The following is a 22,175-nucleotide window of genomic DNA, read 5'->3' on the forward strand; positions in this document are numbered from 1 at the left end:
TGGAGAGAAGATGGGGGAAGGGCCAAAGTCTTGAGAAGCAGGGGGGGGGGCAAAAATCTAGAAAAACTTGGGGGGGGGGGGAGGCAAAGTCTGGAGAAGATGATGGAAGAGCGAAAGTCTGGAGAAGACGCATGAAGGGCCAAAGACTGGAGAAGACGGGTGAAGGGTCAAAGTCTAGAAAAAAAACGGGGAAGGGACTAGGGCTGGAGAAGCAGGGGGTGCAAAGTCTGGAAAAAACTGGGGGTGGGGGGCAAAGTCTGGAGAAGCTGGGGGGGGGGGAGCCAAAGTTTGCAGAAGATGGTGAAAGGGCCAAAGTTTGGAGAAGATGGGGAAGGGCCAAAGTCTTGAGAAGCGGGGGGGGGGCAAAATCTGGAAAAACTTGGGGGGGGGGGGCAAAGTCTGGAGAAGCTGGGGGGGGGGGGGGAGCCAAAGTCTGGAAAAGACGAGGGAAGTGCCAAAGCCTGAAAAAGACAGGGATGGACCAAAGTCTGGAGAAGACAGGGAAAGGGGCCATAATCTGGAAAAGATGGGGGAAGGGCCAAAGTCCGGATAAGAAGGGGTACAGGCCAAAGCCTGAAAAAAACGGGGATGGGCCAAAGTCTAGAGAAGACTGGGGAAAGGCCAAAGTCTGGAGAAGCAAGGGGGGGAAGGGCCAAAGTCTCGAGATGATGGGGGCAAAGTCTGGAAAAGCTGGAGGGGGACCAATGTCTGTCGAAGACGGGAGGAAGGGGCCAAAGCCTCGAAAAGATGGGGTGAGGACTGGAGAGGACGGGGAGGGCTAGAAGTCTGGAGAGGACGGGTGGGGAGAGGACGGGTGGGGAGAGGACGGGTGGGGAGAGGGGGCATCCCTCAGGGATGAGGGCTCCAGAACCAGATCATCGATGCTGGAGGAGGCAGCAAAAATAAAAGTGGCAACAAGATGGTGTATCAACAACACCAGTTTTGCCATGTACAGACGCCATTAAGGTTGAGGTCCTGCTTACATGAGCAATCCGGGCTACCAGCACCTGCTCTGTTGCCCCCGACTTCAAAGCCCGAGAAAAGTGCGCCCCCCCGCTGCCCCCAACAGAGCGTGAGCACAGGAGCGCCACAACAACGGAGCAGCCAACCGCCACATTGTGCACCGACATGAATCATTTTCCCCCAACTACATGCCTCATCTCCCCTGATCCGGGGCCCCCCTACGATGCTCACAGCCCCACAAGCCACCAGGACCCCACACAGCCCCCCAGGACCCCCACACATAGGCCACCAGGACCCCACACAGCCCCCCAGGACCCCATACATAGCCCCCCAGGACCCCACACATAGGCCACCAGGACCCCACACAGCCCCCCAGGACCCCATACATAGCCCCCCAGGACCCCATACATAGGCCACCAGGACCCCTACACAGCCCCCCAGGACCCCATACATAGGCCACCAGGACCCCACACAGCCCCCCAGGACCCCACACACAGACCCCCCGGTCCCCGCACACAGACCCCCGGTCCCCGCACACAGACCCCCACGGTCCCCGCACACAGACCCCCACGGTCCCCGTACACAGACCCCCCGGTCCCCGCACACAGACCCCCCGGTCCCCGTACACAGACCCCCCGGTCCCCGCACACAGACCCCCGGTCCCCGCACACAGACCCCCCCGGTCCCCGCACACAGACCCCCGGTCCCCGCACACAGACCCCCGGTCCCCGCACACAGACCCCCGGTCCCCGCACACAGACCCCCGGTCCCCGCACACAGACCCCCCCCCCGATCCCCGTACACAGACCCCCGGTCCCCGTACACAGACCCCCGGTCCCCGCACACAGACCCCCGGTCCCCGCACACAGACCCCCGGTCCCCGCACACAGACCCCCCCCGGTCCCCGCACACAGACCCCCGGTCCCCGTACACAGACCCCCGGTCCCCGCACACAGACCCCCGGTCCCCGCACACAGACCCCCCCCCCGGTCCCCGCACACAGACCCCCGGTCCCCGCACACAGACCCCCCCCCGGTCCCCGCACACAGACCCCCCGGTCCCCGCACACAGACCCCCCCCCGGTCCCCGCACACAGACCCCCCCCCGGTCCCCGTACACAGACCCCCGGTCCCCGTACACAGACCCCCGGTCCCCGCACACAGACCCCCGGTCCCCGCACACAGACCCCCCCGGTCCCCGCACACAGACCCCCCCGGTCCCCGCACACAGACCCCCCCGGTCCCCGCACACAGACCCCCCCCGATCCCCGTACACAGACCCCCGGTCCCCGTACACAGACCCCCGGTCCCCGCACACAGACCCCCGGTCCCCGCACACAGACCCCCGGTCCCCGCACACAGACCCCCGGTCCCCGCACACAGACCCCCCCCGATCCCCGTACACAGACCCCCGGTCCCCGCACACAGACCCCCGGTCCCCGCACACAGACCCCCCCCCCCCCGGTCCCCGCACACAGACCCCCGGTCCCCGCACACAGACCCCCCGTTTTCCGCACACAGAACCCCGGTCCCCGCACACAGACCCCCCGGTCCCCGCACACAGACCCCCCGTTTTCCGCACACAGAACCCCGGTCCCCGCACACAGACCCCCCCGGTCCCCCGCACACAGACCCCCCCCGGTCCCCGCACACAGACCCCCCCGGTCCCCGCACACAGACCCCCGGTCCCCGCACACAGACCCCCGGTCCCCGCACACAGACCCCCCGGTCCCCGCACACAGACCCCCGGTCCCCGCACACAGACCCCCGGTCCCCGCACACAGACCCCCCCCGGTCCCCGCACACAGACCCCCGGTCCCCGCACACAGACCCCCCCCGGTCCCCGCACACAGACCCCCCCGGTCCCCGCACACAGACCCCCCCGGTCCCCGCACACAGACCCCCCCCGATCCCCGCACACAGACCCCCCCGATCCCCGCACACAGACCCCCGGTCCCCGTACACAGACCCCCGGTCCCCGCACACAGACCCCCGGTCCCCGCACACAGACCCCCCCCCCCCCCGGTCCCCCGCACACAGACCCCCCCCCGGTCCCCGCACACAGACCCCCCCGGTCCCCGCACACAGACCCCCCCCCCCGGTCCCCGCACACAGACCCCCCCCCCGGTCCCCCGCACACAGACCCCCCCCCCCCGGTCCCCGCACACAGACCCCCCCGGTCCCCGCACACAGACCCCCGGTCCCCGCACACAGACCCCCAGTCCCCGCACACAGACCCCCCCCCGGTCCCCGCACACAGACCCCCGGTCCCCGCACACAGACCCCCGGTCCCCGCACACAGACCCCCCCCCCGGTCCCCGTACACAGACCCCCGGTCCCCGCACACAGACCCCCGGTCCCCGCACACAGACCCCCCCCGATCCCCGTACACAGACCCCCCGGTCCCCGCACACAGACCCCCGGTCCCCGCACACAGACCCCCGGTCCCCGCACACAGACCCCCGGTCCCCGCACACAGACCCCCCGGTCCCCGCACACAGACCCCCGGTCCCCGCACACAGACCCCCCCCCGGTCCCCGCACACAGACCCCCCCCCGGTCCCCGTACACAGACCCCCGGTCCCCGTACACAGACCCCCGGTCCCCGCACACAGACCCCCCCCGGTCCCCGCACACAGACCCCCCCCCGGTCCCCGCACACAGACCCCCCCCGATCCCCGTACACAGACCCCCGGTCCCCCGCACACAGACCCCCGGTCCCCCGCACACAGACCCCCCCCGGTCCCCGCACACAGACCCCCCCCCCGGTCCCCTTACACAGACCCCCGGTCCCCGTACACAGACCCCCGGTCCCCGTACACAGACCCCCGGTCCCCGCACACAGACCCCCCGGTCCCCGCACACAGACCCCCGGTCCCCGCACACAGACCCCCCCCGGTCCCCGCACACAGACCCCCCGTTTTCCGCACACAGACCCCCCCGGTCCCCGCACACAGACCCCCCCGGTCCCCGCACACAGACCCCCCCTGGTCCCCGCACACAGACCCCCGGTCCCCGCACACAGACCCCCGGTCCCCGCACACAGACCCCCGGTCCCCGCACACAGACCCCCCCCCGGTCCCCGCACACAGACCCCCCCCCGGTCCCCGCACACAGACCCCCGGTCCCCGCACACAGACCCCCCCCGGTCCCCGCACACAGACCCCCGGTCCCCGTACACAGACCCCCGGTCCCCGCACACAGACCCCCGGTCCCCGCACACAGACCCCCCCCCCGGTCCCCGCACACAGACCCCCCCGGTCCCCGCACACAGACCCCCCCGGTCCCCGCACACAGACCCCCCCCGGTCCCCGCACACAGACCCCCCCCGGTCCCCGCACACAGACCCCCCCCGATCCCCGTACACAGACCCCCGGTCCCCGTACACAGACCCCCGGTCCCCGCACACAGACCCCCCCCCCCCACGTCCCCGCACACAGACCCCCCCCCCCGGTCCCCGCACACAGACCCCCCCCCCCGTCCCCGCACACAGACCCCCACCCCCAGTCCCCGCACACAGACCCCCCCCCCCCGTCCCCGCACACAGACCCCCCCCCCCCCGGTCCCCGCACACAGACCCCCCCCCCCCGGTCCCCGCACACAGACCCCCCCGGTCCCCCGCACACAGACCCCCCCCGGTCCCCGCACACAGACCCCCGGTCCCCGCACACAGACCCCCCGTTTTCCGCACACAGAAACCCCGGTCCCCGCACACAGACCCCCCCGGTCCCCGCACACAGACCCCCCCCCCCCGTACACAGACCCCCCCCCCCGTCCCCGCACACAGACCCCCGGTCCCCCGCACACAGGACCCCCGGTCCCCGCACACAGACCCCCGTTTTCCGCACACAGAACCCCGGTCCCCGCACACAGACCCCCGGTCCCCGCACACAGACCCCCGGTCCCCGCACACAGACCCCCGGTCCCCACACACAGACCCCCCCCCGGTCCCCGCACACAGACCCCCGGTCCCCGCACACAGACCCCCGGTCCCCGCACACAGACCCCCCCCCCGGTCCCCGCACACAGACCCCCCCGGTCCCCGCACACAGACCCCCCCCCGGTCCCCGTACACAGACCCCCGGTCCCCGTACACAGACCCCCCGGTCCCCCGCACACAGACCCCCCCCGATCCCCGTACACAGACCCCCGGTCCCCGCACACAGACCCCCGGTCCCCCGCACACAGACCCCCGGTCCCCGCACACAGACCCCCGGTCCCCGCACACAGACCCCCGGTCCCCGCACACAGACCCCCGGTCCCCGCACACAGACCCCCGTTTTCCGCACACAGAACCCCGGTCCCCGCACACAGACCCCCGGTCCCCGCACACAGACCCCCGGTCCCCGCACACAGACCCCCCCCCCGGTCCCCGCACACAGACCCCCCCGGTCCCCGCACACAGACCCCCCCCGGTCCCCGTACACAGACCCCCGGTCCCCGTACACAGACCCCCGGTCCCCGCACACAGACCCCCCCCGATCCCCGTACACAGACCCCCGGTCCCCGCACACAGACCCCCGGTCCCCGCACACAGACCCCCCCCGGTCCCCGCACACAGACCCCCCCGTTTTCCCGCACACAGACCCCCCGGTCCCCGCACACAGACCCCCCCGGTCCCCGCACACAGACCCCCGGTCCCCGCACACAGACCCCCGGTCCCCCGCACACAGACCCCCGGTCCCCGCACACAGACCCCCCGTTTTCCGCACACAGAACCCCGGTCCCCGCACACAGACCCCCCCCCCCGGTCCCCCGCACACAGACCCCCCCCCCCCGTCCCCGCACACAGACCCCCGGTCCCCGCACACAGACCCCCCCCCCCCCCGTCCCCGCACACAGACCCCCCCCCCCCGTCCCCGCACACAGACCCCCCCCCCCCCGTCCCCGCACACAGACCCCCCCCCCCCGCACACAGACCCCCCCCCCCCCGTCCCCGCACACAGACCCCCCCCCCCGTCCCCGCACACAAGACCCCCCCCCCCCCCGTCCCCGCACACAGACCCCCCCCCCCCCGTCCCCGCACACAGACCCCCCCCCCCCCCCCCCGTCCCCGCACACAGACCCCCCCCCCCGGTCCCCGCACACAGACCCCCCCCCCCCCGGTCCCCGCACACAGACCCCCCCCCCGGTCCCCGCACACAGACCCCCCCCCCCCCGGTCCCCGCACACAGACCCCCCCCCCCCGGTCCCCGCACACAGACCCCCCCGGTCCCCGCACACAGACCCCCCCCGGTCCCCGCACACAGACCCCCCCCCCGGTCCCCGCACACAGACCCCCCCCCCCGTCCCCGCACACAGACCCCCCCCCCCGTCCCCGCACACAGACCCCCCCGGTCCCCGCACACAGACCCCCCCGGTCCCCGCACACAGAACCCCCGGTCCCCGCACACAGACCCCCCCGGTCCCCGCACACAGAACCCCGGTCCCCGCACACAGACCCCCCGGTCCCCGCACACAGACCCCCCGGTCCCCGCACACAGAACCCCCGGTCCCCGCACACAGACCCCCCGGTCCCCGCACACAGACCCCCCGGTCCCCCGCACACAGACCCCCCCGGTCCCCGCACACAGACCCCCCCGGTCCCCGCACACAGACCCCCCCCGGTCCCCGCACACAGAACCCCGGTCCCCGCACACAGACCCCCCCGGTCCCCGCACACAGACCCCCCCGGTCCCCGCACACAGACCCCCCCGGTCCCCCGCACACAGACCCCCGGTCCCCGCACACAGACCCCCCCGGTCCCCGCACACAGACCCCCGGTCCCCGCACACAGACCCCCCGTTTTCCGCACACAGACCCCCGGTCCCCGCACACAGACCCCCGGTCCCCGCACACAGACCCCCGGTCCCCGCACACAGACCCCCCCGGTCCCCGCACACAGACCCCCCGGTCCCCGCACACAGACCCCCCGGTCCCCGCACACAGACCCCCCCGGTCCCCGCACACAGACCCCCACGGTCCCCGCACACAGACCCCCCGGTCCCCGCACACAGACCCCCCCGGTCCCCGCACACAGAACCCCGGTCCCCGCACACAGACCCCCCCGGTCCCCGCACACAGACCCCCCCCGGTCCCCGCACACAGACCCCCGGTCCCCCGCACACAGACCCCCCGTTTTCCGCACACAGACCCCCGGTCCCCGCACACAGACCCCCCCGGTCCCCGCACACAGAACCCCCGGTCCCCGCACACAGACCCCCCCGGTCCCCGCACACAGACCCCCCGTTTTCCGCACACAGAACCCCGGTCCCCGCACACAGACCCCCCGGTTCCGCCCCCGGTCCCCGCACACAGACCCCCCCGGTCCCCGCACACAGACCCCCCCGGTCCCCGCACACAGACCCCCCGGTTTCCGCCCCGGTCTCTTCTCACGTTCAGACTTTTATTTCCATTTTCAGACAAAAGAAAAACAAAAATGGCGGCAGCGCATTAGAGCAGACACGACCCCCGCACCCGGGACCCCCGCACCCGGAGCAGCAGCGCCTCCCCCGCACCGGGCGCCCCGCACCGCCGCCGCCATGTTCTGCAGATGTCTCCGTGGGCCCCTCCGCCCCTCACACCCGGGGGCCACACGGCGGGGACGGGAGCGGGGGACGGGAGCGGGGCCCCGGGCTGTGTGTGCCGCCCCTCCCCGGCCCGAGCGCGGGAACCTACACACCTGGCGGGCGGCGGACATAGACCCCGGGCGGGGGACGGACGGGCGGACCGGAGGGGCGGGCGGAGGCCTCACACGGATCCGGGTCACCCGAGCGCTTCTGGTGTCCGGGCCGGAGATGAGCGCCCACAAGTCACCCGAGCCGCCTCATTACACGGCGCTGTCGTCAGTGAGGAGCCCCCCGTGTACGAGCGAGGAGCCTCCCCCGGCCCCACATATCCTCCCCCTGCTCCTCCCCCAGAGCCGAGACCCCCGAAACCGGGAGCCCCGAGAGTGTGCAGGCGGGAGGCCCCTGAAACTGAGGAGCCCCCCGAGAGTGTGCAGCCCTGCAGGCAGGAGACCCCCGAAACTGAGGAGCCCCCCGAGAGTGTGCGGCCCTGCAGGCAGGAGACCCCCGAAACTGAGGAGCCCCCGAGAGTGTGCGGGCCCTGCAGGCGGGAGACCCCCGAAACTGAGGAGCCCCCGAGAGTGTGCGGCCCTGCAGGCGGGAGACCCCCGAAACCGGGAGCCCCCCGAGAGTGTGCGGGCCGTGCAGGCGGGAGACCCCCCGAAACTGAGGAGCCCCCCGAGAGTGTGCGGCCCTGCAGGCGGGAGACCCCCGAAAACCGTGAGCCCCCGAGAGTGTGCGGGCCCCTGCAGGCGGGAGACCCCCGAGACCGGGAGCCCCGAGACTGTGCGGCCCTGCAGGCGGGAGACCCCCGAAACCGTGAGCCCCCGAGAGTGTGCGGGCCCTGCAGGCGGGAGACCCCCGAAACTGAGGAGCCCCCCGAGAGTGTGCGGGCCCTGCAGGCGGGAGACCCCCGAAACCGTGAGCCCCCGAGAGTGTGCGGGCCCTGCAGGCGGGAGACCCCCGAAAACTGAGGAGCCCCCGAGAGTGTGCGGCCCTGCAGGCGGGAGACCCCCCGAAACTGAGGAGCCCCCCGAGAGTGTGCGGCCTTGCAGGCGGGAGACCCCCGAAAACCGTGAGCCCCCGAGAGTGTGCGGGCCCTGCAGGTGGGAGACCCCCGAAACTGAGGAGCCCCCCGAGAGTGTGCGGCCCTGCAGGCGGGAGACCCCCGAAACCAGGAGCCCCGAGAGTGTGCGGCCCTGCAGGCGGGAGACCACCAAAACTGAGGAGCCCCCCGAGAGTGTGCGGCCCTGCAGGCGGGGAGACCCCCGAAACCAGGAGCCCCCGAGAGTGTGCGGCCCTGCAGGCGGGAGACCCCCGAAACCAGGAGCCCCCGAGAGTGTGCGGCCCTGCAGGCGGGAGACCCCCGAAACCAGGAGCCCCGAGAGTGTGCGGCCCTGCAGGTGGGAGACCCCCGAAACCGGGAGCCCCCGAGAGTGTTGCGGCCCCTGCAGGCGGGAGACCCCCCGAAACCGGGAGCCCCCCGAGAGTGTGCGGCCCTGCATGCCGGGAGACCCCCGAAACCGTGAGCCCCGAGAGTGTGCGGCCCCTGCAGGTGGGAGACCCCCGAAACTGAGGAGCCCCCGAGAGTGTGCGGCCCAGCAGGCAGGAGACCCCTGAAACCGGGAGCCCCGAGAGTGTGCGGCCCTGCAGGCGGGAGACCCCCGAAACTGAGGAGCCCCCCGAGAGTGTGTGGCCCTGCAGGCGGGAGACCCCCGAAACCGTGAGGCCCCCCGAGAGTGTGCGGGCCCTGCAGGTGGGAGACCCCCGAAACTGAGGAGCCCCCCGAGAGTGTGCGGCCCTGCAGGCGGGATAACCCCGAAACCACGAGCCCCGAGAGTGTGCGGCCCTGCAGGCGGGAGACCCCCGAAACCGTGAGCCCCCGAGAGTGTGCGGGCCCTGCAGGTGGGAGACCCCCCGAAACTGAGGAGCCCCCCGAGAGTATGCGGCCCTGCAGGCGGGAGACCCCCGAAACTGAGGAGCCCCGAGAGTGTGCGGGCCCTGCAAGCAGGAGACCCCGGAAACTGGGAGCCCCCCGAGAGTGTGCGGGCCCTGCAGGTGGGAGACCCCCGAAACTGAGGAGCCCCCCGAGAGTATGCGGCCCTGCAGGCGGGAGACCCCCGAAACTGAGGAGCCCCGAGAGTGTGCGGCCCTGCAGGCAGGAGACCCCCAAAACCGGGAGCCCCGAGAGTGTGCGGCCCCTGCAGGCGGGAGGCCCCCGAGAGTGCGGGCCCTGCAGGCGGGAGACCCCTGAAACTGAGGAGCCCCCCTGAGAGTGTGCGGCCCTGCAGCGGGAGACCCCCCGAAACTGAGGAGCCCCCCGAGAGTGTGCGGCCTTGCAGGCGGGAGACCCCCCGAAACCGTGAGCCCCCGAGAGTGTGCGGGCCCTGCAGGTGGGAGACCCCCGAAACTGAGGAGCCCCCCGAGGAGTGTGCGGCCCTGCAGGCGGGAGACCCCCGAAAACCGTGAGCCCCCGAGAGTGTGCGGCCCTGCAGGCGGGAGACCCCTGAAACCGGGAGCCCCCGAGAGTGTGCGGCCCTGCAGGCGGGAGACCCCTGAAACCGGGAGCCCCCGAGAGTGTGCGGCCCTGCAGGCGGGAGACCCCCGAAACTGAGGAGCCCCCCGAGAGTGTGCAGCCCTGCAGGCGGGACAACCCCGAAACCAGGAGCCCCGAGAGTGTGCGGCCCTGCAGGCGGGAGACCCCCAAAACCGTGAGCCCCCGAGAGTGTGCGGGCCCTGCAGGTGGGAGACCCCCGAAACTGAGGAGCCCCCCGAGAGTGTGCGGCCCTGCAGGCGGGAGACCCCCGAAACTGAGGAGCCCCGAGAGTGTGCGGGCCCTGCAAGCAGGAGACCCCGGAAACTGGGAGCCCCCCGAGAGTGTGCGGCCCTGCAGGCAGGAGACCCCCAAAACCGGGAGCCCCGAGAGTGTGCGGCCCTGCAGGCGGGAGACCCCCGAAACCGTGAGCCCCCGAGAGTGTGCGGGCCCTGCAGGCGGGAGACCCCCGAAACTGAGGAGCCCCCCGAGAGTGTGCGGCCCTGCAGGCGGGAGACCCCCGAAACCGTGAGCCCCCGAGAGTGTGCGGGCCCTGCAGGCGGGAGACCCCCGAAACTGAGGAGCCCCCGAGAGTGTGCGGCCCTGCAGGCGGGAGACCCCCGAAACTGAGGAGCCCCCCGAGAGTGTGCGGCCTTGCAGGCGGGAGACCCCCGAAACCGTGAGCCCCCGAGAGTGTGCGGGCCCTGCAGGTGGGAGACCCCCGAAACTGAGGAGCCCCCCGAGAGTGTGCGGCCCTGCAGGCGGGAGACCCCCGAAACCAGGAGCCCCGAGAGTGTGCGGCCCTGCAGGCGGGAGACCACCAAAACTGAGGAGCCCCCCGAGAGTGTGCGGCCCTGCAGGCGGGAGACCCCCGAAACCAGGAGCCCCCGAGAGTGTGCGGCCCTGCAGGCGGGAGACCCCCGAAACCAGGAGCCCCCGAGAGTGTGCGGCCCTGCAGGCGGGAGACCCCCGAAACCAGGAGCCCCGAGAGTGTGCGGCCCTGCAGGTGGGAGACCCCCGAAACCGGGAGCCCCCGAGAGTGTGCGGCCCTGCAGGCGGGAGACCCCCGAAACCGGGAGCCCCCCGAGAGTGTGCGGCCCTGCATGCCGGGAGACCCCCGAAACCGTGAGCCCCGAGAGTGTGCGGCCCTGCAGGTGGGAGACCCCCGAAACTGAGGAGCCCCCGAGAGTGTGCGGCCCAGCAGGCAGGAGACCCCTGAAACCGGGAGCCCCGAGAGTGTGCGGCCCTGCAGGCGGGAGACCCCCGAAACTGAGGAGCCCCCCGAGAGTGTGTGGCCCTGCAGGCGGGAGACCCCCGAAACCGTGAGCCCCCGAGAGTGTGCGGGCCCTGCAGGTGGGAGACCCCCGAAACTGAGGAGCCCCCCGAGAGTGTGCGGCCCTGCAGGCGGGATAACCCCGAAACCACGAGCCCCGAGAGTGTGCGGCCCTGCAGGCGGGAGACCCCCGAAACCGTGAGCCCCCGAGAGTGTGCGGGCCCTGCAGGTGGGAGACCCCCGAAACTGAGGAGCCCCCCGAGAGTGTGCGGCCCTGCAGGCGGGAGACCCCCGAAACTGAGGAGCCCCGAGAGTGTGCGGGCCCTGCAAGCAGGAGACCCCGGAAACTGGGAGCCCCCCGAGAGTGTGCGGCCCTGCAGGCAGGAGACCCCCAAAACCGGGAGCCCCGAGAGTGTGCGGCCCTGCAGGCGGGAGGCCCCCGAGAGTGCGGGCCCTGCAGGCGGGAGACCCCTGAAACTGAGGAGCCCCCCTGAGAGTGTGCGGCCCTGCAGGCGGGAGACCCCCGAAACTGAGGAGCCCCCCGAGAGTGTGCGGCCTTGCAGGCGGGAGACCCCCGAAACCGTGAGCCCCCGAGAGTGTGCGGGCCCTGCAGGTGGGAGACCCCCGAAACTGAGGAGCCCCCCGAGAGTGTGCGGCCCTGCAGGCGGGAGACCCCCGAAACCGTGAGCCCCCGAGAGTGTGCGGCCCTGCAGGCGGGAGACCCCTGAAACCGGGAGCCCCCGAGAGTGTGCGGCCCTGCAGGCGGGAGACCCCTGAAACCGGGAGCCCCCGAGAGTGTGCGGCCCTGCAGGCGGGAGACCCCCGAAACTGAGGAGCCCCCCGAGAGTGTGCAGCCCTGCAGGCGGGACAACCCCGAAACCAGGAGCCCCGAGAGTGTGCGGCCCTGCAGGCGGGAGACCCCCAAAACCGTGAGCCCCCGAGAGTGTGCGGGCCCTGCAGGTGGGAGACCCCCGAAACTGAGGAGCCCCCCGAGAGTGTGCGGCCCTGCAGGCGGGAGACCCCCGAAACTGAGGAGCCCCGAGAGTGTGCGGGCCCTGCAAGCAGGAGACCCCGGAAACTGGGAGCCCCCCGAGAGTGTGCGGCCCTGCAGGCAGGAGACCCCCAAAACCGGGAGCCCCGAGAGTGTGCGGCCCTGCAGGCGGGAGACCCCCGAAACTGAGGAGCCCCCCGAGAGTGTGCGGCCTTGCAGGCGGGAGACCCCCGAAACCGTGAGCCCCCGAGAGTGTGCGGGCCCTGCAGGTGGGAGACCCCCGAAACTGAGGAGCCCCCCGAGAGTGTGCGGCCCTGCAGGCGGGAGACCCCCGAAACCGTGAGCCCCCGAGAGTGTGCGGGCCCTGCAGGTGGGAGACCCCCGAAACTGAGGAGCCCCCCGAGAGTGTGCGGCCCTGCAGGCGGGAGACCCCCGAAACCAGGAGCCCCGAGAGTGTGCGGCCCTGCAGGCGGGAGACCACCAAAACTGAGGAGCCCCCCGAGAGTGTGCGGCCCTGCAGGTGGGAGACCCCCGAAACTGAGGAGCCCCCCGAGAGTGTGCGGCCCTGCAGGCGGGAGACCCCCAAAACCGGGAGCCCCCGAGAGTGTGCGGCCCTGCAGGCGGGAGACCCCCGAAACCGGGAGCCCCCGAGAGTGTGCGGCCCTGCAGGCGGGAGACCCCCGAAACTGAGGAGCCCCCGAGAGTGTGCGGCCCTGCAGGCGGGAGACCCCCGAAACCGGGAGCCCCCGAGAGTGTGCGGCCCTGCAGGCGGGAGACCCCCGAAACTGAGGAGCCCCCGAGAGTGTGCGGCCCTGCAGGCGGGAGACCCCCGAAACCGGGAGCCCCCGAGAGTGTGCGGCCCTGCAGGCGGGAGACCCCCGAAACTGAGGAGCCCCCGAGAGTGTGCGGCCCAGCAGACAGGAGACCCCTGAAACCGGGAGCCCCGAGAGTGTGCGGCCCTGCAGGCGGGAGACCCCCGAAACTGAGGAGCCCCCCGAGAGTGTGCGGCCCTGCAGGCGGGAGACCCCCAAAACCGGGAGCCCCCGAGAGTGTGCGGCCCTGCAGGCGGGAGACCCCCGAAACCGGGAGCCCCCGAGAGTGTGCGGCCCTGCAGGCGGGAGACCCCCGAAACTGAGGAGCCCCGAGAGTGTGCGGGCCCTGCAAGCAGGAGACCCCGGAAACTGGGAGCCCCCCGAGAGTGTGCGGCCCTGCAGGCAGGAGACCCCCAAAACCGGGAGCCCCGAGAGTGTGCGGCCCTGCAGGCGGGAGGCCCCCGAGAGTGCGGGCCCTGCAGGCGGGAGACCCCTGAAACTGAGGAGCCCCCCTGAGAGTGTGCGGCCCTGCAGGCGGGAGACCCCCGAAACCTGGAGCCCCCGAGAGTGTGCGGCCCTGCAGGCGGGAGACCCCCGAAACTGAGGAGCCCCCCGAGAGTGTGCGGCCTTGCAGGCGGGAGACCCCCGAAACCGTGAGCCCCCGAGAGTGTGCGGGCCCTGCAGGTGGGAGACCCCCGAAACTGAGGAGCCCCCCGAGAGTGTGCGGCCCTGCAGGCGGGAGACCCCCGAAACCGTGAGCCCCCGAGAGTGTGCGGGCCCTGCAGGTGGGAGACCCCCGAAACTGAGGAGCCCCCCGAGAGTGTGCGGCCCTGCAGGCGGGAGACCCCCGAAACCAGGAGCCCCGAGAGTGTGCGGCCCTGCAGGCGGGAGACCCCCGAAACCGTGAGCCCCGAGAGTGTGCGGCCCTGCAGGCGGGAGACCACCAAAACTGAGGAGCCCCCCGAGAGTGTGCGGCCCTGCAGGTGGGAGACCCCCGAAACTGAGGAGCCCCCCGAGAGTGTGCGGCCCTGCAGGCGGGAGACCCCCGAAACCGGGAGCCCCGAGAGTGTGCGGGCCCTGCAGGCGGGAGGCCCCCGAGAGTGCGGGCCCTGCAGGCGGGAGACCCCTGAAACCGGGAGCCCCCGAGAGTGTGCAGCCCTGCAGGCGGGACAACCCCGAAACCAGGAGCCCCGAGAGTGTGCGGCCCTGCAGGCGGGAGACCCCCAAAACCGTGAGCCCCCGAGAGTGTGCGGGCCCTGCAGGTGGGAGACCCCTGAAACTGAGGAGCCCCCCGAGAGTGTGCGGCCCTGCAGGCGGGAGACCCCCGAAACTGAGGAGCCCCCCGAGAGTGTGCGGGCCCTGCAGGCGGGAGACCCCCGAAACTGAGGAGCCCCCCGAGAGTGTGCGGGCCCTGCAGGCGGGAGACCCTCGAAACTGAGGAGCCCCCCGAGAGTGTGCGGCCCTGCAGGCGGGAGACCACCGAAACTGAGGAGCCCCCCGAGAGTGTGCGGCCCTGCAGGCGGGAGACCCCCGAAACTGAGGAGCCCCCCGAGAGTGTGCGGCCCTGCAGGCGGGAGACCACCGAAACCGGGAGCCCCCGAGAGTGTGCGGCCCTGCAGGCGGGAGACCCCCGAAACCGGGAGCCCCGAGAGTGTGCGGGCCCTGCAAGCAGGAGACCCCCGAAACTGGGAGCCCCCCGAGAGTGTGCGGCCCTGCAGGCAGGAGACCCCCAAAACCGGGAGCCCCGAGAGTGTGCGGGCCCTGCAGGCGGGAGGCCCCCGAGAGTGCGGGCCCTGCAGGCGGGAGACCCCCGAAACCGGGAGCCCCCGAGAGTGTGCGGCCCTGCAGGCGGGAGACCCTCGAAACTGAGGAGCCCCCCGAGAGTGTGCGGCCCTGCAGGCGGGAGACCCCCGAAACCGTGAGCCCCCGAGAGTGTGCGGGCCCTGCAGGTGGGAGACCCCCGAAACTGAGGAGCCCCCCGAGAGTGTGCGGCCCTGCAGGCGGGAGACCCCCGAAACCGGGAGCCCCGAGAGTGTGCGGGCCCTGCAAGCAGGAGACCCCCGAAACTGGGAGCCCCCCGAGAGTGCGGCCCTGCAGGCAGGAGACCCCCAAAACCGGGAGCCCCGAGAGTGTGCGGGCCCTGCAGGCGGGAGGCCCCCGAGAGTGCGGGCCCTGCAGGCGGGAGACCCCTGAAACTGAGGAGCCCCTCGAGAGTGTGCGGCCCTGCAGGCGGGAGACCCCCGAAACCGGGAGCCCCGAGAGTGTGCGGCCCTGCAGGCGGGAGAACCCCGAAACCGGGAGCCCCGAGAGTGTGCGGGCCCTGCAGGTGAGAGACCCCCGAAACTGAGGAGCCCCCCAGGAGTCTGCGGGCCCTGTAGGCGGGAGACCCCCAAAACTGAGGAGCCCACCGAGAGTGTGCGGGCCCTGCAGGCGGGAGACCCCTGAAACCAGGAGCCCCCGAGAGTGCGGGCCCTGCAGGTGGGAGACCCCCAAAACTGAGGAGCCCTCCAGGAGTCTGCGGGCCCTGTAGGCGGGAGACCCCCGAAACTGAGGAGCCCCCCAGGAGTCTGCGGGCCCTGTTGGCAGGAGACCACCGAAACTGAGGAGCCCCCCGAGAGTGTGGGCTCTGCAGGTGGGAGACCCCTGAAACCAGGAGCCCCCGAGAGTGTGCGGGCCCTGCGGGCGTGAGACCCCGAAACTGAGGAGCCCCCCGAGAGTGTGCGGGCCCTGCAGGTGGGAGACACCCCGAGAGTGTGCGGGTCCTGCAGGTGGGAGACCCCTGAAACCGGGAGACCCCTGAAACCAGGAGCCCCCGAGAGTGTGCAGGCCCTTGTTATGGATCTGGTGGTTAGGAGCACCCGGCACGACCTGATAGTTAAACTGACACAGGACAAGCTCTGGGATGTGGGAGCTCTGCTGACCGCAATTCCCTAATCCTATCACACACACTAGAAATAGCCGTGGAGCGTACCTAACAAGACCTAGACGCCTCTTCACATCCTAAGAGCTAGCTAGCCTTAGAGATAGAAAATAAAGCCTACCTTGCCTCAGAGAAATTCCCCAAAGGTAAAGGCAGCCCCCCACATACAGTGGGGCAAAAAAGTATTTAGTCAGTCAGCAATAGTGCAAGTTCCACCACTTAAAAAGATGAGAGGCGTCTGTAATTTACATCATAGGTAGACCTCAACTATGGGAGACAAACTGAGAAAAAAAAATCCAGAAAATCAAATTGTCTGTTTTTTTTAACAATTTATTTGCATATTATGGTGGAAAATAAGTATTTGGTCAGAAACAAACAATCAAGATTTCTGGCTCTCACAGACCTGTAACTTCTTCTTTAAGAGTCTCCTCTTTCCTCCACTCATTACCTGTAGTAATGGCACCTGTTTAAACTTGTTATCAGTATAAAAAGACACCTGTGCACACCCTCAAACAGTCTGACTCCAAACTCCACTATGGTGAAGACCAAAGAGCTGTCAAAGGACACCAGAAACAAAATTGTAGCCCTGCACCAGGCTGGGAAGACTGAATCTGCAATAGCCAACCAGCTTGGAGTGAAGAAATCAACAGTGGGAGCAATAATTAGAAAATGGAAGACATACAAGACCACTGATAATCTCCCTCGATCTGGGGCTCCACGCAAAATCCCACCCCGTGGGGTCAGAATGATCACAAGAACGGTGAGCAAAAATCCCAGAACCACGCGGGGGGACCTAGTGAATGAACTGCAGAGAGCTGGGACCAATGTAACAAGGTCTACCATAAGTAACACACTACGCCACCATGGACTCAGATCCTGCAGTGCCAGACGTGTCCCACTGCTTAAGCCTGTACATGTCCGGGCCCGTCTGAAGTTTGCTAGAGAGCATTTGGATGATCCAGAGGAGTTTTGGGAGAATGTCCTATGGTCTCATGAAACCAAACTGGAACTGTTTGGTAGAAACACAACTTGTCGTGTTTGGAGGAAAAAGAATACTGAGTTGCATCCATCAAACACCATACCTACTGTAAAGCATGGTGGTGGAAACATCATGCTTTGGGGCTGTTTCTCTGCAAAGGGGCCAGGACGACTGATCCGGGTACATGAAAGAATGAATGGGGCCATGTATCGTGAGATTTTGAGTGCAAACCTCCTTCCATCAGCAAGGGCATTGAAGATGAAACGTGGCTGGGTCTTTCAACATGACAATGATCCAAAGCACACCACCAGGGCAATGAAAGAGTGGCTTCGTAAGAAGCATTTCAAGGTCCTGGAGTGGCCTAGCCAGTCTCCAGATCTCAACCCTATAGAAAACCTTTGGAGGGAGTTGAAAGTCCGTGTTGCCAAGCGAAAAGCCAAAAACATCACTGCTCTAGAGTAGATCTGCATGGAGGAATGGGCCAACATACCAACAACAGTGTGTGGCAACCTTGTGAAGACTTACAGAAAACGTTTGACCTCTGTCATTGCCAACAAAGGATATATTACAAAGTATTGAGATGAAATTTTGTTTCTGACCAAATACTTATTTTCCACCATAATATGCAAATAAAATGTTAAAAAACAGACAATGTGATTTTCTGGATTTTTTTTTCTCAGTTTGTCTCCCATAGTTGAGGTCTACCTATGATGTAAATTACAGACGCCTCTCATCTTTTTAAGTGGTGGAACTTGCACTATTGCTGACTGACTAAATACTTTTTTGCCCCACTGTATATTGACTGTGAGTAAAGATGAAAGTCACAAACGCAGAAATGAAACAGGTTTCAGCAAAGGGAGGCCAGACTTACTAAACAGACAGAGGATAGGAAAGGTATCTTTGCGGTCAGCACAAAAAACTACAAAAGACCACGCAGAGTGTGCAAAAAGACCTCCGCACCGACTAACGGTGCGGGGGGGGGGGGGGGCACTCTGCATCCCAGAGCTTCCAGCCAGCAAGACAAAATCATGAAAACCAGCTGGACAAGGAAACAATGAACAAATAATTAACTAGCAGGAACTTAGCTTCTGCTGGAGTAGACAGGTCACCAGAAATATCCAAGAGCGAACTGAACCAGTACAAGAACATTGACAGCTGGAATGGAGTAACGATCTGAGTGGAGTTAAATAGAGCAGCCAGCCAAAGAATAAACTACGTCACCTGTGGAAGGAACCTCAGAAGCAGCAGCTCCACTCACAGCCACCAGAGGGAGTCCATGGACAGAACTCGCTGAAGTACCATTCACGACCACAGGAGGGAGTTAGACAACAGAATTCACAACAGTACCCCCCATCCCCTTGAGGAGGGGTCACCGAACCCTCACCAGAGCCCCCAGGCCGATCAGGATGAGCCAAATGAAAGGCACGAACTAGATCGGCAGCATGAACATCAGAGGCAAAAACCCAGGAATTATCTTCCTGAGCATAACCCTTCCACTTGACCAGGTACTGGAGTTTCCGTCTCGAAACACGAGAATCCAAAATCTTCTCCACCACATACTCCAACTCCCCCTCGACCAACACCGGGGCAGGAGGATCAACGGATGGAACCACAGGCGCCACGTATCTCCGCAACAACTACCTATGGAATACATTATGGATGGCAAAAGAAGCTGGAAGGTCCAAACGAAATGACACAGGATTAAGAACTTCAGAAATCTTATATGGCCCAATGAAACGAGGCTTAAACTTAGGAGAGGAAACCTTCATAGGAACTTGATGAGACGACAACCAAACCAAATCCCCAACACGAAGTCGGGGACCAATACAGCGCCGGTGGTTAGCGAAACATTGAGCCTTCTCCTGGAACAATGTCAAATTGTCCACCACATGAGTCCAAATCTGCTGCAACCTGTCCACCACAGTATCCACACCAGGACAGTCCGAAGGCTCAACCTGCCCTGAAGAGAAACGAGGATGGAAACCAGAATTACAGAAAAAAGGAGAAACCAAAGTAGCCGAGCTGGCCTGTTGTGAATTCTGTTGTCAACCCTCCTCCTGTGGTCATGAATGGTACTTCGGCTGTTTCTGTCCATGGGCTTCCTCTGGTGGTTGTGAGTGGGGCTGCGGAATCTGAGTTTCCTTCCACAGGTGACGAGGTTAATTCATTAGCTGGCTGCTCTAATTAACTCCACTTAGATCATTGCTCCATTCCACCTGTCAATGTTCTAATATTGGTCTAGTTCGCTCCTGGATCGTTCTGGTGACCTGTCTTCTCCAGCAGAAGCTAAGTTCCTGCTTGATTTTCTCTTGTTTGCTATTTTTCTGTCCAGCTTGCTATTTTGGTTTTTGTCTTGCTGGAAGCTCTGGGATACAGAGGGTGCGCCTCCGCACCGTGAGTCGGTGCGGAGGGTCTTTTTGCGCACTCTGCGTGGTTTTTTGTAGTTTTTGTGCTGACCGCAAAGTTACCTTTCCTATCCTCTGTCTGTTCAGTAAGTCGGGCCTCTCTTTGCTAAAATCTATTTCATCTCTGTGTTTGTGATTTTCATCTTAACTCACAGTCATTATATGTGGGGGGCTGCCTTTTCCTTTGGGGAATTTCTCTGAGGCAAGGTAGGCTTTATTTTTCTATCTTTAGGGCTAGCTAGTTCTGAGGCTGTGGCGAGTTGCATAGGGAGCGTTAAGAGCAATCCACGGCTATTTCTAGTGTGTGTGATAGGATTAGGGATTGCGGTCAGCAGAGTTCTCACGTCCCAGAGCTTGTCCTGTATTATTGTAACTATCAGGTCTTTCTGTGTGCTCTTAACCACCAGGTCCATTATTGTCCTAATCACCAGGTTATAACAGTACAGGTGGCCCAAAGTATTAATGCATCTCAATAGAGGGATAAGAGAACTTCTGAGACCATTTTTTTTTTCTTTGCACTGTGTTTTGTCTTTCTTTTCCCCTAGACCTTTGGGTGGTTCAGGACACAGGTGTAGATATGGACATTCAAGGTCTGTCCTCTTGTATGGATCATCTCACTGCAAGGGTACAAAACATTCAAGATTTTGTGGTTCAGAATCCTATGTTAGAGCCTAGAATTCCTATTCCTGACTTATTTTCTGGGGATAGATCTAGGTTCTTGAATTTCAAAAATAATTGTAAACTGTTTCTATCTTTGAAACCTCGCTCCTCAGGTGACCCCGTTCAACAGGTAAAAATCATTATTTCTTTGTTACGTGGTGACCCTCAAGACTGGGCATTTTCCCTTGCGCCAGGAGATCCGGCATTGCGTGATGTTGATGCGTTTTTTCTGGCGCTTGGATTGCTTTATGATGAACCAAATTCAGTGGATCAGGTAGAGAAAATCTTGCTGGCTTTGTGTCAGGGACAGGATGAAGCGGAGGTGTACTGTCAGAAGTTTAGAAAGTGGTCTGTGCTTACTCAGTGGAATGAATGTGCCCTGGCGGCAATTTTCAGAAAGGGTCTTTCTGAAGCCCTTAAGGATGTCATGGTGGGATTTCCCACGCCTGCTGGTCTGAATGAGTCTATTTCTTTGGCCATTCAGATCGATCGGCGCATGCGTGAGCGCAAAGCTGTGCACCATATGGCGGTATTCTCTGAGCATAGGCCTGAGCCTATACAGTGTGATAGGACTTTGACCAGAGCTGAACGGCAAGAACACAGACGTCGGAATGGGCTGTGTTTTTACTGTGGTGATTCCACTCATGCTATCTCCGATTGCCCTAAGCGCACTAAGCGGTTCGCTAGGTCTGCCACCATTGGTACGGTACAGTCGAAATTTCTTTTGTCCGTTACTTTGATCTGCTCTTTGTCATCCTATTCTATCATGGCATTTGTGGATTCAGGCGCTGCCCTTAATTTGATGGACTTGGAGTTTGCCAGGCGCTGTGGTTTTTTCTTGGAGCCCTTGCAGTATCCTATTCCATTGAGAGGAATTGATGCTACGCCTTTGGCCAAGAATAAGCCTCAGTACTGGACTCAATTGACCATGTGCATGGCTCCTGCACATCAGCAGGATATTCGCTTTTTGGTGTTGCATAATCTGCATGATGTGGTCGTTTTGGGGTTGCCATGGCTACAGGTCCATAATCCAGTATTGGATTGGAAATCTATGTCTGTGTCCAGCTGGGGTTGTCAGGGGGTACATGGTTATGTTCCATTTTTGTCTATTTCGTCATCCACCCCTTCTGAAGTCCCGGAGTTTTTGTCAGATTACCGGGATGTATTTGATGAGCCCAAATCCAGTGCCCTACCTCCTCATAGGGATTGCGATTGTGCAATTAATTTGATTCCTGGTAGTAAGTTTCCTAAGGGTCGACTGTTTAATTTATCTGTGCCAGAGCACGCCGCTATGCGGAGTTATATAAAGGAATCCTTGGAGAAAGGTCATATTCGCCCGTCGTCATCACCGTTAGGAGCAGGGTTCTTTTTTGTGGCCAAGAAGGATGGTTCTTTGAGACCTTGTATTGATTACCGCCTTCTTAATAAAATTACAGTCAGGTTTCAGTATCCTTTGCCGCTGCTGTCTGATTTGTTTGCTCGGATTAAGGGGGCCAGTTGGTTCACCAAGATAGATCTTCGAGGGGCGTATAATCTTGTGCGTATTAAACAGGGCGATGAATGGAAAACAGCATTTAATACGCCCGAGGGCCATTTTGAGTACCTGGTTATGCCATTCGGGCTTTCCAATGCTCCATCAGTATTTCAGTCCTTTATGCATGACATCTTCCGAGAATACCTGGATAAATTCCTGATTGTATATTTGGATGATATTTTGGTCTTTTCGGATGATTGGGAGTCTCACGTGAAGCAGGTCAGAATGGTGTTCCAGGTCCTTCGTGCGAATTCTTTGTTTGTGAAGGGGTCAAAGTGTCTCTTTGGAGTTCAGAAGGTTTCATTTTTGGGTTTCATTTTTTTCCCCTTCTACTATCGAGATGGACCCTGTTAAAGTCCAGGCCATTTATGATTGGACTCAGCCGACATCTGTGAAGAGCCTGCAAAAGTTCCTGGGCTTTGCTAATTTTTATCGTCGCTTCATCAGTAATTTTTCTAGTGTTGCTAAACCGTTGACTGATTTGACCAAGAAGGGTGCTGATGTGGTCAATTGGCCTTCTGCGGCTGTGGAAGCTTTTCAGGAGTTGAAGCGTCGTTTTTCT

General features: G+C 64.9%; 2 protein-coding genes across 3 annotated transcripts in view; one reads left to right on the plus strand and one right to left on the minus strand.

Annotated features, from left to right (window-relative positions):
• The window catches only part of ZNF362 (zinc finger protein 362), a 33,844-nt gene extending 26,036 nt beyond the window's left edge, over positions 1–7,808 (minus strand). For both annotated transcript variants that reach the window (XM_069741922.1, XM_069741921.1), the window contains exon 1: positions 7,623–7,808. The gene's annotated coding sequence lies outside the window, so the exon portion shown is untranslated. The remainder of the gene's footprint in view (positions 1–7,622) is intronic.
• LOC138651561 (nascent polypeptide-associated complex subunit alpha, muscle-specific form-like) lies at positions 7,494–15,462 on the plus strand. The gene is made up of 13 exons (XM_069741855.1): positions 7,494–8,038; positions 8,207–8,341; positions 8,409–9,095; positions 9,263–9,730; positions 9,798–9,971; positions 10,100–10,480; positions 11,393–11,859; positions 12,075–12,508; positions 12,708–12,958; positions 13,269–13,682; positions 14,000–14,463; positions 14,635–14,949; positions 15,065–15,462. The coding sequence occupies exons 1-13, from the start codon at positions 7,494–7,496 to the stop codon at positions 15,460–15,462; spliced, it is 5,133 nt and encodes a 1,710-aa protein (XP_069597956.1).
• The last annotated feature ends 6,713 nt before the right edge of the window (positions 15,463–22,175 follow it).

The sequence above is a fragment of the Ranitomeya imitator genome, chromosome 10, assembly GCF_032444005.1.
Source record: "Ranitomeya imitator isolate aRanImi1 chromosome 10, aRanImi1.pri, whole genome shotgun sequence".
Classification (NCBI taxonomy): Eukaryota; Metazoa; Chordata; class Amphibia; order Anura; family Dendrobatidae; genus Ranitomeya; species Ranitomeya imitator.